General features: G+C 43.7%; 1 protein-coding gene across 1 annotated transcript in view; it reads left to right on the top strand.

Moving 5' to 3' along the window:
• The window catches only part of slc24a3 (solute carrier family 24 member 3), a 78027-nt gene that overhangs the window by 16909 nt on the left and 44417 nt on the right, over positions 1-16701 (top strand). The window contains exon 3 of the mRNA XM_070916554.1: positions 16433-16561. Within this exon, the coding sequence (XP_070772655.1) occupies positions 16433-16561 (129 nt within the window). The remainder of the gene's footprint in view (positions 1-16432; positions 16562-16701) is intronic.

The raw sequence follows: 16701 nt of genomic DNA on the forward strand, positions 1-16701 counted from the left end.
AAGTGTACACAGATATGTATGTCCTTCAAATGTAACAGGGTGAGCTAAAATTAAAGCGCTGAGCACGCACATACACAAACACACAGGTTCTCACAGGCTTCTGGTAAATAACGAGGTTATCATAAGACTCCTGTTGATTCCACGGAAATCCCTACCTATGTTTAATTTAAGCCTGGAGATGAATAATGAATCCGCAGCAGAGCAGATCCAGGGTGTAACATCGTGAGACGACTGCATGACACTTTGAACTGTGGGGGAAGACTTTGGATTACGCGCCGGAGAGCGGCGTGGCGATGCTGCTCCACCGGTCTGCTGGGAGTAAGGGCGCTGTGATGCAGGGCCTCGCTCATTTCAAATCAGGACAGAGGATAAGGTAATTATTTAATAAACACGCTGAGAATAATGTCACGCTAAGTTCAGAATTATGTAAGTGTTTGCACGTGCGTGTGTGTGAGAGAGAAAGAAAGCGGGAGTTGATGGGCGTGTGCATGTGTGCACTTCATAGGAAACATTCTGGCGTTGAGGTGATAATTAAGTGGCCACTTGGCTCGTCCAGCAGCAGCCAAATCTCACTGTGCTTTCAGGCGGCAAGAAAAGCCAGACTAGTGTACTCTAAATATAGCATGGTGGACGAAGTGACGATGTGACGCCTGGAGGGTCCGGGGGTCTCCCAGTGTGTGACAATTCGTTTCTGGTAATTCAATGAATTGCAAATTTGTACACGGGTCTTGCGTTATTCTACAGCCAAGATGATTGGTTGATTAATCAGTGTCACTCAACAAATAAAAGCAACAATTTTTATTATTTTTCAGGCAAAAATTAGTAAAGTACAGTATGGTGTATTCTAGTCCAGTATAGAATGGTGTAGTAGTATAGTATATTGTGGTATAGTATAGTACAGTATGGTATATTCTAATCTATTATAGAATGGCGTAGTAGTACAGTATAGTATATTATGGTATAGTATTGTACAGTATGGTATAGTATAGTATAAAATGGTGTAGTAGTATGGGATAGTATATTATGGTATATTTTAGTCTAGAATAGAATGGTGTAGTAGTATGGGATAGTATATTATGGTATTGTATAGTATAAAATGGTGTAGTAGCATGGGGTAGTATATTATGATATGGTATTGTACAGTATAATATATTGAACCAACTACATTAATTTTCTGGCAAAATAACGTAGGGTTTTAGATTTCGTAGGTGTGTGTGTGTGTGTGTCTCCTGATTGCCCGCAATCTGTAAACAGTAGTTTCACCATCAAGATTCTTTTGTCACGTGTTCATAATCAAATCATATGGAAACACACACACACACACACACACACACACACACACAGCACACTCAGAGTTCGGTTATGATGGATGGGCAAATCTAAGCAAGGGGCACTGAGTTTGTCTGTGGGCCCTGTAATGTATTAGATCGAGCTGTGATTAAACATTAGGAGCTATTTTCTATCTCACACTCTCTCTCTCTCTCTCTCTCTCACTCTAATCTTTCTCTCTCTCCCTCTCTCTGTCGCTCCCTTGCTCCCCAAATACGCCCTGGCTAATTCATCACCCAGCCCAAAGCCTATTTTAGCACCCGCCATCTGTATTTTGGGATCCTCGCATGGCTCGGAGAGACAGATGAAAGGAAGAAGAGTTGAAGAGAGGGGTCCATCCATGGACCCCTGAGTGTGTCCATTGTGTAAGATTCTGTAGACCTGCTGTTGTCTTTACTTTCTCTCTTTCTCTTCCTTTATTCCTTCATCACTTGCTTTCTTTCCACCTCTGCTCTCATGTCCTCTCTTCTTCACTGTTCCTCGTCTCTAATCTCCTGTTCTTCCCCATTGTGTATTAGGCTCATTGTTATACAGTACGTTGGTAATCGCCGTTGACGCGAGGCTCAGTTTAAGGCTTAGCACTATCATCCATTGTTGGAATTTCCAGGAGTTGCGAGGGACTGGATTTCACGCTCCAAAACGTGGTTCATGTAAATATGGTCGGCCAATCAGAGTGAAATGACTCGTGATTGTCCTCGTATTAGTTCACTCGATAACCTGCTGTTGAATTTCAGTCATGGATGTCATTATCTCTGATGTCCAATAAAAGTCCGTAAATCTGCTTTGAAATCATTGATCCCAGAACTTGCCTCAGAATCATCAGGTTTTTAACTTTTTCGTCATTATCAAAGTAATCCAGTGATAGTTAATCAGATAACCAACAACTGCTAATAGCTAATTCGGCATACTTTTAAATGGTGCCAGTTTGCCAAAATGTAAAAGAATAGAGGCTAAAACAAATGGGTGCAAGGTGGTCCACGGTATAAGACTGTGAAAACCTCTGGTCTAATAAAATGTCAGAAAATTGGGGAAAAAATACCTATTACAGTTTCCCAGTGCTCAAGGTGAGCTATTCAAATGTCTTGTTTTGCCCAACCAATAGTCGAAAAACCCAAAGACAATCAGGGTACAATGATTTAAAACAGAGAAAATCAGCAAATAACCATTTTTATGAAGCTGGAACCATCAAATGTTTGGCTTTTTTTTTTTTTTTGCTTTAAAAATGACTCAAACAATGAACAATTGGTGGATAATCTTCTATCGACTAGTGGATTAATCCACTAACCGTTTCAGCTGCATACTGGAGTCGGCATGTCCTGAATCTCTACAACACAGGTGGCGAGTGTAAAGTTAGCACGAAGAGAACACATTCTGACTATGGAATGGTTATAATACTGAAATCTTTATTTAATGATGCCATTTCTCGTTCTTTGAGCCAATAAAGCTCTTACCTATGGCGACTTTAACTCTTAGAATCATTGTTCTTCTTGCTCAGCGAGCCACAGTCTTGGCATTGTCAAATTTTCATATAGGTTTTTTAAAATCATGTCCCATGCTGTCTCAAGCTGACCTGTAGATCCCACATCTATATATATATATAGATATATATATATACAGTCATGGAAAAAAATTATTAGACCACCCTTGTTTTCTTCAATTTCTTGTTCATTTTGATGCCTGGTACCACTAAAGGTATATTACCTGAAGAATACAATGAACACGACAAAAAATGCAGCTGATTACATAATACTTTATGTCCTATTTGACATGCTTAAGCTTAATTGTATTCCCAGGGTATATAAGAGGCCATTTCATGTCATAAGCAGCACTGCACATGCAAAGGCCTGGAGTGGTTTCCTGCTTACATTCAAGCCGTAGCACAACTCATAAGTTGTCAGCTCTCACATAATGCCTAAAACAAAAGAATTATGTGAAGCCACAAAGGCAGCCATCTTGGCACTGCTGGAAATTGGCATGAGTGAGAGACAGGTAGCCAAAAAACTGAAGATCTCCAAGACAGCCGTTCATTACACCAAGAAAAAACAAGCCGAACATGGTACTACCAAATTGCTAGCTGGTCGAGGCAGGAAACGTCTTTCTACCCCACGAGATGACCGTGCACTCATCCGTTCCTGTGTCAGGAATCGTCGTCAGACCTCCAGGGACCTTAAAAATGAGTGGGCACTGTCGAGAAATGTGACTTGTTCGGCAAGGACAGTTCGAAACCGACTTCTTGAAGCTGGTCTGAAGTCACACAGGGCACGGAAGAAGCCCTTCATCAACGAAAGGCAGAGGAAGGCCCGGTTACTCTTTGCTAGGGATCACAAGGATTGGACTGTTGATGATTGGGCTAAGGTTCTCGTCAGTGATGAATCCAATTTTGAGTTGATGCCCACTCCAGCCAACTTACTGGTTAGGAGGAAGCCTGGAGAAGCCTACAAACCAGACTGTCTTGCCCCTACAGTAAAACATGGGGGTGGATCAGTGATGATCTGGGGTTGTTTCAGTATGGGTGGAACAGGGCAAATGCAATTGTGTGAAGGGCGAATGAACCAGGTCATGTACAGGGCTACTCTTGAAAACAGTCTTCTTCCATCAGCTGTAAAACTCTTTCCTGCCTCGAATGACTGGATTTTCCAACAAGACAATGCCCCTTGCCACACGGCAAGGTCAGTTAAAGCCTGGATGGAGAACCAGAACATTCGAACCATGCCTTGGCCTGCTCAATCACCAGATCTAAATCCAATGGAAAACCTGTGGAAAATCATCAAACTCAAAATGGAGAACCACAAGCCCAAAAACAAAGCAAATTTGTTTGAATTTGTGCAACAGGAATGGGCTGCTGTGACAGCAGAACAATGTCAGAAGCTGGTGGAGAGCATGCCAAGACGCATGGCTGCAGTCATCAAAAACAATGGTTATGCAATCAAGTACTAAATCCTGTGTGTATCATGTGACTAAAACAGACAGAAAAGAAAACATGGAATGCCTAAAAGCACTGTTTTTGGCAGTACAATGCCATAGCTATTGATGTAAGAACTTAAGTGATTTTGGTTATTATCAAGAAAACCATGGAAAATGGCTAGATATCAGCTCTTAAATTAAACTCTTATGAGCTATTTTTGTTGTTATCATTATATTTGTCCAAACAAATGTACCTTTAGTGGTACCAGGCATTAAAATGAACAAGAAATTGAAGAAAACAAGGGTGGTCTTATAATATATAAGACTGTATATATAGAGAAGAACTTTAAACGTCCTCATTAAGTATTTGATTGAAGAGCTTGGCAAAGACCTGCCATACCTCTCACTGGCCCTCCACATTCTGCCTTTCTATACAAGTCCCTCCTTGTACATCAGAAATAGAACAGTCCTCCTGTTTCCCCAAAGGCCACGAGTCTGACAGTATTAGTTTTACACAACTGAGAATTATTATGCAGTGAAATGTAGGTCAGTGTCTGTAGATTAAAATGAGAGACTGTCCTGAATGAGACACTTGCAGTACTATTGAAAAAAAAAAAATGACAGGATGAAATATAATTACACCTTAATGCCATAGACTCATTTTGCTTTCACTTTTCCAAAACGTCAATTGCCCTAAGAGCCAGGATATCTGTCCATTACACCATTACATGCCATAACCAATTTTTTTTTTTTGATGGCTGGGAAAACTAGTATCTGTTCTGGAACATTCAATCATATCACATGAGCTTCACTAGCAGACACAGTTTGCCCGGTTGTCATGGAATTATAAAAGTTCAAATTTCATTTTTTTTCCTGAGCACTTTAAGGACTTCTTGTCCATATTGATAGGATTCAAATGACCATAAATGTTGGTGGTGCACCAATATATTTTAGCGCAATATTTTGTAATACAACAGCTATTTGAAGCTGTACACAGGAACAGCAGTTCTTACATGATCTCAATGATGACATTAAGGTAACATGCTGATGTTGAGCAGATGTTTACCATGGTTGCCATCTTACTTTTGCGTGGTAACATTTGCTGATTAGCACAAAAAGACAAAGTGCATCTGTAGGAAGGTCATTAGTTTGTAAGTATTTGGTCATAAATCAAAGGTTTTGACCTGAACTTAGGTGATCAAGAGATCACCAAATGTATAACAGTTCATCCTGAGTGGAACATGAATGTTGGTACAAAACGTCATGGCAATCCATCCAATAGTTCAGTCCATCTGAACCAAAAATGTCAACCTCATGGTGGCACTAGAGGAAAAGCAGGGGGATCACTAAAGTCATTAGGATACATCATCTGGGAACCATGAAAGTCTGTATCTACACGATGACTTGGAACTACAGCAAGCAGATATTCTGTCATACGGACTGACTTCCAAACTAACCAGGTGGACAAACAGTCTTACACATTCTTCATCCTTCCGAAAGAAGGTAAACATTTGTGTTTTCTTCTTGGAGAGACAAGCCCACAACCACTGTTCCCAGCCTTGTATGGGTGCATATCTTACCCCCGTCATAAGACTGGTATCTTATGTCAAAGCAGATGACCGCCCACCTAGAGTCCTGGTTCTGCTCAAGGTTTCTGCCTCTTAAAAGGAAGTTTTTCTTTGGCACTGTCGCCAAAGTGCTTGCTCATGGTGGGAACTGTTGGGTCTCTGTAATAACATTATAAAGAGTCGGTCTAGACCTGCTCTATTTGTAAAGTGTCATGAGATGACTTATGTTGTGATTTGGCGCTATATAAATAAAAAAATTGAATTGAAATTGAATTGAGTCTGGAAAATACCAATTTGGCTGATGATGACACAGTTGGATGTGTGATTGAGCTCTCCTACAGCGATTAGCCTGCAGGGCCCTTTTGTTCCCTGGACCAATGCAAACACAATCACAGTTCACACTATTCACCTGCACTTAGCAGGGCCAGAGGAACCCGCTGCGCTTTTAATTACTCCGATCAGATTAATCATACTCTCAGGTGACTCTGAATGAAATTTAACAATCTGTGTGTCTGTGTTTGTATGTGTGTGTGTGTGCGTGAGACAGTTGGAGCTTATTATGGCAGAGATTAGAAAGGCCTTTCCTATTGAAAAGACAAATATGCTGAGGATATTAATCTCCTCTCTGGAAAGATAATGAGTGAAACTGTCTCCTTATCTGCAGCCTGCTCTTCATCCAGAGAACTCACTGTTTAATAGGCAGTCTGGCTGCCAGAAGCCATTCTATTCAAGTCTCGCCGATTATAAGTTTGATTCCAAGTGGCATACATATTGTGTTATGTTCTAAAGACGGGAATAACTTTTGGAGACTGACTGACTGAGACTTTCAGCAAGTTCATCAAAATGCCGTGGCTGAATTCTGACCAAGGAGCCTTACCCACACTAGAGAGGGTGAAGTAAACCCTGTGACTCGCGGCCCTGCATGGTTGGGCACACCGGAAGGTAGAGCACGAATGCCTGCAAAAGAATGATGTTGAACTGTGCCTGGCAAGGTTAGAGCCAGAGGAGACTGGAGGTGGGGGCCTGTGGCGTTCCTAACGTGCAAATCAGTTATCCGATGTGGGTATTGAGGACCCCCTTGAAAACGAGATGGTACATCTCAAGGGGTTATTCCTAATAAGGAATTTCCAACGTATAGGGGTGAAAGACTAATCGAACCATCTAGTTCCCTATGAAGTTCCCCATAGGGTAGTTGGCGCTCAAGAGTCAAGAGAGAGAAACTTAAAACGGGTAAGAAGACTACCCATTTAAAGTTTGAGATTAGATCGTTCCATTTCAAATGCAGGTATTTTGGTAAGCAGAACTGGTGCAGCGGGATGAACAGAATGCCAGCGTTACGGAAACATGGTATTGTTTTTGTCAATTGTAATAATTTCATTGTTCTTTGTTCATGTCAGTTAAAGTTCAGGTTTGACTGTAGGTCGCCCGCTTTTTTGGCAGTGCTCCGAGCCCAATACCCAATCACTGTATGTATATATGTACGTATGCAAGTAAGTGCAAGGTAGGTGAAGTAAATCAACTTTGACCACCTTTGAAATGCAAAACGTCACCGTTGACCAGTGGCAAACCGTCTTGACAGTGCAGAACTTTGAGGGAATGAAAGAGTCGCAATGGAAGACGCTACCATATTAGCCATGTTGCGCTATCCTGTTATACAACCCCTGCTCTGGGAGGTATCTAGGAGTATTAACGGTTTCACAAAAGAGATGATGGTTTGCAGTCAGCGCGGCAGGATGGCACAAATACACCTCTTGAACAAACTGTGTAAACTTACTGTCTGGTTAGCCAACTATTGTGGCTGGCTAGAGCTTGCACGCTTGTGGCTAGCTAATATGCTATTGGTTAGCTTGTAAGCTACAGTAGTTCACTGACTAGTCCTGCAAGTAGTCACCATGTCACCAAGATCCCAGAACCACCTATTTTATGACAGACACTCAAAGCAGACGGGGCAGTATTCTTTTATTTCACATTTTACTCGATATAGGCTGCGTAGCGCACTGGTCCACAAACACGTAACTCGACACATATATATGTTGAATTTGGTCCAACTAAGATTATTTTTGTGCTTTGTTCATATCAAACGTCTCGTGGGATACACACAGAGAACGCACCATACACTAACCCTAGAGCAATTTTTGGACAATTTAGGCAAATACACCCTGATTACATAACTATCTTGTCTGAAGTCATTTCTGCGTCTGAGAGACAATTTGTCCTGAAATGTGTGTGTGTGTGTGTTTTGTCCGATCTTTACACATAAAACATTTCCACAGTGATCTTCCTCTCTCTCACACACACACACACACACCCTCTTTTTCTTTTTGCTGCTCTGAAGCTCATACATTATTTGGTCTGGGTTGCAGTGCGGAGGAGAATTCATGCAGTAGGTCTTTGTAAAGAAGAGCAGAAATCTCCTCAGGTTCTGGACCTGGATGTTTTCTGGCTTCGTCTGTGTTTGATCGACACAGGGAACATGACACTTATGTAATACATTCACACGCTGTGACATAAGTGACATCATGGCGGCATCGCGCTGGTTATTGTATGTGACGTGTATACTGGACGGGTCGCTCATCCAAAGGGAAGTGGATCTGCTGTGGGCCAGAAAAAGAAAGAGCAGATTTAGTTCATTTGTCTGTGGGAAAGGTCAGAAAAGACAAATTAAAATAGAAACAGGATCAGACTGAACATTATTTGGTGTCCCTCATGTCTCCCTGTGTGCTAGTGTTTCCTAAATATGAAACAGGACTTTCCTCAAAAATCTCATGAAACTGGTTTCTATCTTTTTTTTTTTTTTTTTTTTTTTTGCTTCTTTGGTGATTTCATCCTTGGCTCTACTGAAGACGATGAGCCTGTTTTTTGGTCATGATTCTTTCCTTATTACAAGAATATAAGAGATTTTGTGCTCAAAATACATCTGTATGAGTATATTTCAGGAGTGGCAGCCGAAAGGCAAAAACTAAATAAAAGAATTGACCGCCAAGATAACAGTGTTTTGAAATTGTTAAATTCGTTAAAAAGGTGCACGTATATTTGACAGACCTAATTTCGAGGAAACCGCAGAAACGCCGGTTTACCTGAAGTTGACCGCAGCGCGTGTCAGCTGAGCTCAGACAAAGCTCCACAGGAGGAGGAGAGGGGATCCAACCCGCGTGACCCCCCCCCCCCCCCCCCCCATGACTCGCATCTTCAGACAGAAAGAGAGATGAGAGGGAGAGGTGATAGGAACCCTCGGAGATGACAGCACCCTTACACACTCGCAGCAGGGGTGGCGTCTGACGGTGTCTGCTAATGAGACCATTAACGAGCTGTCACGTTCGCTAAGCGACAGTTAAAGAAACCCTCTGATGGGCTTTGCATGTATTGATCTTTTGTGTTGCCATATTTTATACCCATACGCAAAATCATTGACATAAAAATACACATAGGAATAAATACAGATGGTATATATATATTCCCTCTGGAGAATCTTTTTTGACATCATCTGCAGAGAGACACACAGTATTTCTTTAAAAGCACAAGGGACCAGTGTCATCGTCACTCAGTCATATTGATTTATTGACGGGCAACCGCGCGGCACGGCTCGGCTGGTGCGTGGCCCAGAGAGAGCGAGGTGTGTGGCACGCAGCTCACAGCGGTGCCTGCCGGATCTTGCGCTGCTCTTGCTCCGAGATATTGAGCAGTGTGTAGTGTGTTTCTGAATTTCAGCTGGCAGCGTGACAGTCGGGATTTGCAACAGCGCATTGACTGCTTGACTATCTGGAAAAGTAAATCCAGCGTTGAAAGGTGCTGCCACTGACGGCTTGTGTGTGTGTCTCTCTTTTTTAGGTGAAAATGTACTTTGATTTTATTCAATTCTGCATATAGAAAGACTTCCTGAAATAATGCGCGGTGTAGATTTGTGTCACCAGGTGCAAGGAAGCATCATCGTTTGATATCTCCCGATTCACAAACCTGCGGACTTTCCGTTGTGCTTTGCGTCAGGATAGTGGTATAGTTTTAAAATGGCGTTGTGCAGTTCTGGGACCCCTGAAACGTGAGCCTCTTGTCCGTCAGGGATTGCATTCAGGTTGCAGCTGTCCATCACAACTAGCACAATGTTTGTCACTCGCAAAAAACTCCCTACAGGGCCCTCGTGTGTTCGTGCACGGGTTGCAAGTATGGCATTTGGTTTGATTAGTGAAGTGTGTCAAAATGAGCATGGAGGAAATAATCTCGTGTTTCCAAGTGCAGCTTGCATGTTGAAAATTTTCTGAAAAAAAACAAAACTTATAGCGTCTCCAATGAGGTGGAAAATCAGAGCGGTGTGCAATAGTAGTACAATAGATGAAGGTTTACCCAGGCCTGTAAGCTGCGATCGATGTTTAAAACACACAGTTTAGGAAACTGAAAATCTCACTGTTCGCCTTTGTTTTCTCTCCCAAATAAGTTTGACTGTCCTGGGGTGTTGTTTAAAGCCTGTCTGATTGTCAGTGTTTCTCACCCTATTTCTTCCCGAATCTCAGCAATTAACCCGGCGAGTACAGTGTTCTTATTACAGATAGGAATGGCAAAATGAGACAGAGGCTGCTATAATAGTAACCTGTGATTTGGGATCTTGTTTGGAATCTGTCTGTCAGATACTAATTGTCCATGTGAGCAGCATATTGATTGGAATATGATCCCAGCCTGTTCGACAGGAACTTGAGATATTCTCGCCATTTTCCGTAACGGGGAAGACTCCAGTGGAAATGCTTTCCTGGTCAGTTGCTTCGAGAGATTGCTTGCCGAATTTGCTTTGGCGGACAGTGTGATTCTGACCTGGACACAGGTTGCATTCCATGGTACCATCCTTACGAGTTTCCCCCACACTTTCACATATTCAGGCAGCAGAAGGAGCAAACAGCCAAGGCAAAACTATTTTCTCGGACTGACATCGAGTCATCAAGTTTTAATTGAATGAAACTAAGATGTGGAACAGTACTACATTCCTGGAAAAGTCACGCAAGTACAACCGTGACGCTCTGCTGAGGCATCACCTCCTTCTGGCCAGCTCTCGCATTTAACTCAACAGTCAACATGACTATGAAACTGTGTTCTGGAGCAGTGGAGTAGCCGACAGCTTTACTTGTTCTGGGTGATCAGTGATTCGCTGGTTAGATGGTCATTGATGACTCACGCCTGCCGATGCAATTGTAGTCTTTTAGTTTTGGGTTTAGGGTTAGCTATCATGCCGAGTGAGAACACGGAATAAAAACAGGATGTTGATGTTCCTCAGGCCGTTGATTACTACTACGACATTAGGTGCAGATTTTCGTGGTCTCCCAAGGTTGATCCCTTGTGATTTTGGGGACCCCTTGACCTCTCATCAAACGCCTTCATCAGGCCGGGATTTCTCCTTGACTAACAGCAGGCCCTGTCATGGACACATTGAAAGCTAATGGACAGATTATCTGAGCACGCTCGCGCTCCCAAGCAGATGAACCCCTTTCGACGTCAGTGAAGCCTTTCCTCTTTTTGGCAACCTCAGTAACAACCGATCTCGCAAATATTTTGTGAATATGTTCTGCCGTGCATTGTTAAATTAGTGCAACATTATATAATGTGTTAGCCGTGCATTTACCATAGTGTATGTCGTTTACTGCTGTCGTTTACTGTTTGTTGCTAATTGGGTACAGTGACCCGGAAAAGTCAGTCCTGCACTAACTTACAACAACAATGGAATTCCTTTGATCAGTGCCTGAAATGCCAATGCTAATGTAAAGAGTAATGCAATCATGTTTGGAAGTTCATGTATATCTGTGTATGCATAATGTATGTACTGTACAACAATGCACACAGAACGGTAACCTAGATATATGTCCCATGATGAAAAGCCAAGGATGTTGGTGTCACGTGGAGCATGTTACAGCACCGTATAGTATGATCCACGTGGTCATGGCCTTATTTTTTTTTTTTTTTTCCCCCTCTCTCCAGGGACGAGCTTGTAGCTACCACTCACTCGCATACAAATGTACAACATATAAATACACACACATGCTCTGCACAGATGCACAAGGGCTCGTCTTCGTGGACAGAGAAATGTGCGCGCACACACACGCCTGCCAAGGGACACTAATGAAGATAAAGTGGCTAATTAAACATGACAGTGAGGAGCGATGGGCGGCCGTGTTATGTGACGTTATGGGGTCGGCTTGGACCTATAGACATAGGACTTTTGGCCAATGGAGAGAAAGACGGACGGACGAATGTAGTGGGGAGAAAGATGTATCAGAATGTATAAATGGGTGGAATACTTTCGAGATTCATTCCAGCTCCCCTGGTGTTTCAAATTCCCTTGAAGCGCACACACACACACACACACACACACACACACATGCATTGCTGGCCTAGATCTGTGAGGTGGGTGATTCCTGCAGGTACAGCACATCTTGGCTGACTCCATACTGGTCTGAAATATGAAGGGAAATCCAGCAACATACGCACACACACACACACATTCATTCACCTGCTGTTTAGTTACCTTTCTGTTGCTCTTTGTATTATTATTATTATTGTTATTATCCGATTCTCCTTTTCTCTGACTGTCTTTAAAGTTGCACTAATTGAAACTCTTATATGAGCAAATGAGTGAATAATGTGGAAGAAGTGACTCAGTTCCCCTTAGTTCTGTGGAGCGTTTTAGCGTCGTCTCAGCGCATTGTTTTGGTTTTCCGGCCCCGTTACTTTTACTGTTTGGTTCAGATTCGCGGCTCTCATCAGCATCGTTTCCAACAACAGGCAGCTGTTTTCAGTGAACTATGCTGCGTTCCAGGCAACTCGGAACTCGGGACGTTTTCCGACCTCCCACCAGGGAAAGCGCAATGGAATGCTGCTCAAAGTAAGAGTTCCTACAAATCTGTCCGACTTCATGAGGAAGCGGTTATCTGACATCACATAGTCGGCCTCTCCGGATGTAGGCTGTTGGGATAAGACTATTTCAGCCAGCGTTCTCCTCCCCTTCCGTTACCTTCAACTAAAAAGGGCAACGTAAAGTACATTTGCCTGTATTTAATGAAAATAATACACATGTGAATGTAATGGCTCGAGACAGGACTCAGGTGCAGGGAAACACACAGCACATGTGGCAGAGTTCAAAATGGGTCCAATCTTTACTATAAGCAGACAGTCACAGAGGGGAGATCAGTCCTGTAGTCAAACAAACAAACCAGGCAGGGAGGAGGGAAAAAATCCAAAAAACCAAGAAACTAATCAAAGTCCAAAACCCAGAGAAGTAAACGTTAAGAAATAGCTGGAAAAGCGATGAACACACTGGGGAAACAAAGGCAATCTGGCAAGTGAGCAGTGAAACCAGGGGCGTATATATATATAACGGGGGTTGACCGAGGGCAAGACCAGGGGCAGGTAAGTGGATGCAGGTGTGGATAATCAGGGGCTGGAGAAACACGAGGGCAGGAACCGACACGTCAGGAGAGCTTAATGTCAAAATAAAACAGTGCAATGCAACAGACAAAAGAATAACATGATGTTACAATTACAGTCACAGTGTTACTGGAGCTTTGACCCTTCAAGACTATTTCCTGGTCTACGCACCCCTGGAAGTAGGTGAAGCTGTGTCAAAAATCCCTAATCTGCTTCATCACCAAAAGCATTCAAATGCATCCATCGGGGGACTGTGAGTATCCGAAGGAATTTTCAGGACAACCAGGACATCAGATTTTCGACCTTGACGTGGACCAAAGAGATAATCAAGTGTTCCAAACTGGCCAGTAGCTGCGCTGGCACTCCCACTTTTCAGCCGAGTTATACCAGAAACCCAGCTTGTCCAACAGATATTGCCCACCACCAAAAGTATACAGACCTCCCTCCAAGCATACTATGATCTAATAGACAGCGGCAGTGTTCATCACAAAGTCTCCCAAAATCCTTCAGCTCTGAAATCTGTGCATTAGTATGCCTTTGTAGCTATTCATAGGCATGAATATGCAAATTGCAAATATTCCGTTTTTAGCTCTTCCCATGACCCTGGTCAGCATGGCTCACATTCCTCTCCACCATGTGGACCTGCGACCAGCGCGGAGCGCCGGGCTGCTGATATGAGCCCGAGTGTGTTTACCTGTGTGACTGACGGCAATTCTGATAGCATGTAGCTTGTAGTTTGGTTAGTCATTGATGTGTGTGTGTGTGTGTGTGTGTGTGTGTGTGTATCCGTATGTGCGTGAGTTACTCAGTGTTATGTCATGTACCCCCACCCCCCCGCTCCCTGCATCTTATCTGTTACGTCACGTCACAATGCTAACCTCAGCAGTGGCTGATGCTTCCTGCTTCGCTGGACCACCAGGCACCTGAAGGGCTCACCATGGCCTGTGTGGTGAGTGTGTGTGTGTGTGTGTGTGTGTGTCTGCTGTCTAATGGGGCACAGACTCAAGTTATTGAGTAACGACAAGAGGTAGAGAGGATTCCTGTGGAGCGCGTTGAGTGTGTTTCAAGCCGTCAAGTTGTGCAATGTCTTCTGCTAATGTCACACACACACACACACACACACACACACACACACACACAGAAGGCATAGGCTCAGGGGAAGAGCATACAGTAAGAGGGCAAAAGGCGTCACAGCTGTATAGAAGCTCTGGCGCTGATGCAGTTTGGCAGATTTCACCCTTCAGCTCTCTTTGCGGAATCATACACACCGCGCGCAAGTGGCGCCGCACAGCTGTGCATTGTGTGCGCGCTCGAACGTAAAATGCACATTTTCTTTTTGCCAGCTGATATTAAAGGCTCTGTCCTCGTGCCTCTAATTGCATCCAGTCATGCATGTGGTCTGGGCTTTATTCGTCCAGGTTTTTGAGACATCCATCTCTGAGATTTCCGGGTCCAACTCAGCGCAGTAGAGGTGTCCCTGTTCACAGAGCACGCCTGACAGTACACGTAAATTAAACTAGACTAAAACGCACTGTCTGGAAGATCCATTGTGAAAACTGCTCCTTGATAGAATGTCTATGTCACCAGAATCTTATCAGAATCCAGTATTGCCATAAAGCGGTCCTGCTCATCATTGATCAGCAACACAAGAGGAATGTCCCGGGGGGGGGGGGGGGGGGCAATTTTGTTCATAGACAGCAGTCAAATGAATAATTGATAAAAAAAAAAGTTTTAAAAGCACAGTGATGAATACAAAGAAGCGCAAAGGTTAAAGGTGCCCTGTGGAGTTTTTGGCCTCTAGTCGAGGATGGAGGGCTTGTGAGTTTCAGTTGTCCCACACACGTGCACGAGGACTCTTAATAGCTGACGGAGTACACGGCCTCATGTGATGCACCTGCTAGCGCCGCTTTCAGGAAGGTAAAAACCCCTGCCCTAACGGAAGTGAAGGAGCCAATGGAAGTGGTAGTGTCTCACGCTGATCGGAAACTGTCAATCAAAGGTGATCAGAGCACCCCCACACGGTCCCGATGAAGCTGTGTTTTGTTTTTTTGTTTTTTTGACTGCTAAACTCTTCACGAATAATAGTTAAAGATATTTTTTTATTGACTTCGGTTTTTGCTTATTTTGCCGTTAATTTTTCATCCTTTAGAAAATACACTTTCAGATTTGAAGCCACATTACTCACTTACTTTATGTTGTCTCATGGTATGTGTCTTATTGCCTGACCCTACTTTCTACTGAGGAGGGGGTTCCAATGAAAGCCCCCCCTCTATAGTGCTGTGGCAATGGCAGACATTTTGTAGTAGTAATTCGGTTGCACTGGGCCTTTATTGTAAACGCTGCCTTTCATGTGAAACAAGGGTTTAAAAAAATACAATAATCAATGAAAAATATATTTTTTTTGGGGGGGGTGTTAATGAGGAGATACATTTTTCTTAGGGATACACATACTTGTTGCGCTGCACCTCTGAGGCTTAGCTCTGCTTTCGGACTTACAGTCGTTGGTGTGCATGGCTATTAGCCAAACATATGCTCCCACTATGACACTGCCATGCTGCAGCAGCTACAAGCTTCCACCTCGCTGCCGTTCAATTTGTCCGGCTTCAAAACCTTTTGGATAGATATAGCCAAGCGTGGTGCTATTTATAGAGGCCCCGGCGTGCTCTGCACCTAAGTCGGGGGCCTGTGGCATGGTGGGAGAGGAGATGGGTCGGAGGTGGGGGGTCTCTTGAGGATACCGTGACCCAGATGACTGAGCTGGAATGATCGGCCTCGCGGCGCTCACCGTGCTGATGCTCCCGCAGGAGCGCGGTGACACAAGATGCATGTCTCATCGGCCTTTGTTCTGCGGGGAGAGGGGAAGGTTCGGAGTATTCAGGAATGTCAATTAGCGGCGGAACTAAGAGCTTGTGCATCACGGCCATTAGTCTGAGCGTGCGAGCGCACGAGCGGGCATTTAAACATCTCAACATGTATCTATTTAAAGAATGAAAGGTCACTAACCTACTGTTTATCTGTAGAAATTTCAAAACAAAATCTAAAAGGATCTGAAAGGTTGTTGAATGCAACGTGAGGCATTCAATGTCTTTCACCGAGGTGACTGCCCTGGGATAGAGCTGCCACTAATGGTTTGTCCGGCGGATTTGTTTGCAGTGCAAAAGTTCTTTTATGAAACCATTCTAACCGTTCCGCCATCTCCCTCTCTTTTGCCCCCCCCCCGACTCACTCAGGATATCACGTTCCCGGCTCCACGGTTGAGGAGGGGGCGAGGTGGGAGAGTCGCCACCTTCTGCAGGAGGTCTATGACAACGAGTCCAAGCTCTACACCACTGAGCGCGAAAAAAACTGCACTGAACCAGGTAAGACCAGCTGAGATGCTTGGTGAGCCAAATGCAACTCCGAACGCAAAAAACACCAGCGTGGGAGTTTGGATTAGAACAACCAAACCAGCTCTCGAATATATGTCATCAGGGCCATAAGTCTAAGGGGCCATATTCTT

The sequence above is a fragment of the Enoplosus armatus genome, chromosome 12 (assembly GCF_043641665.1).
Source record: "Enoplosus armatus isolate fEnoArm2 chromosome 12, fEnoArm2.hap1, whole genome shotgun sequence".
In the NCBI taxonomy this organism is placed as follows: domain Eukaryota; kingdom Metazoa; phylum Chordata; class Actinopteri; order Centrarchiformes; family Enoplosidae; genus Enoplosus; species Enoplosus armatus.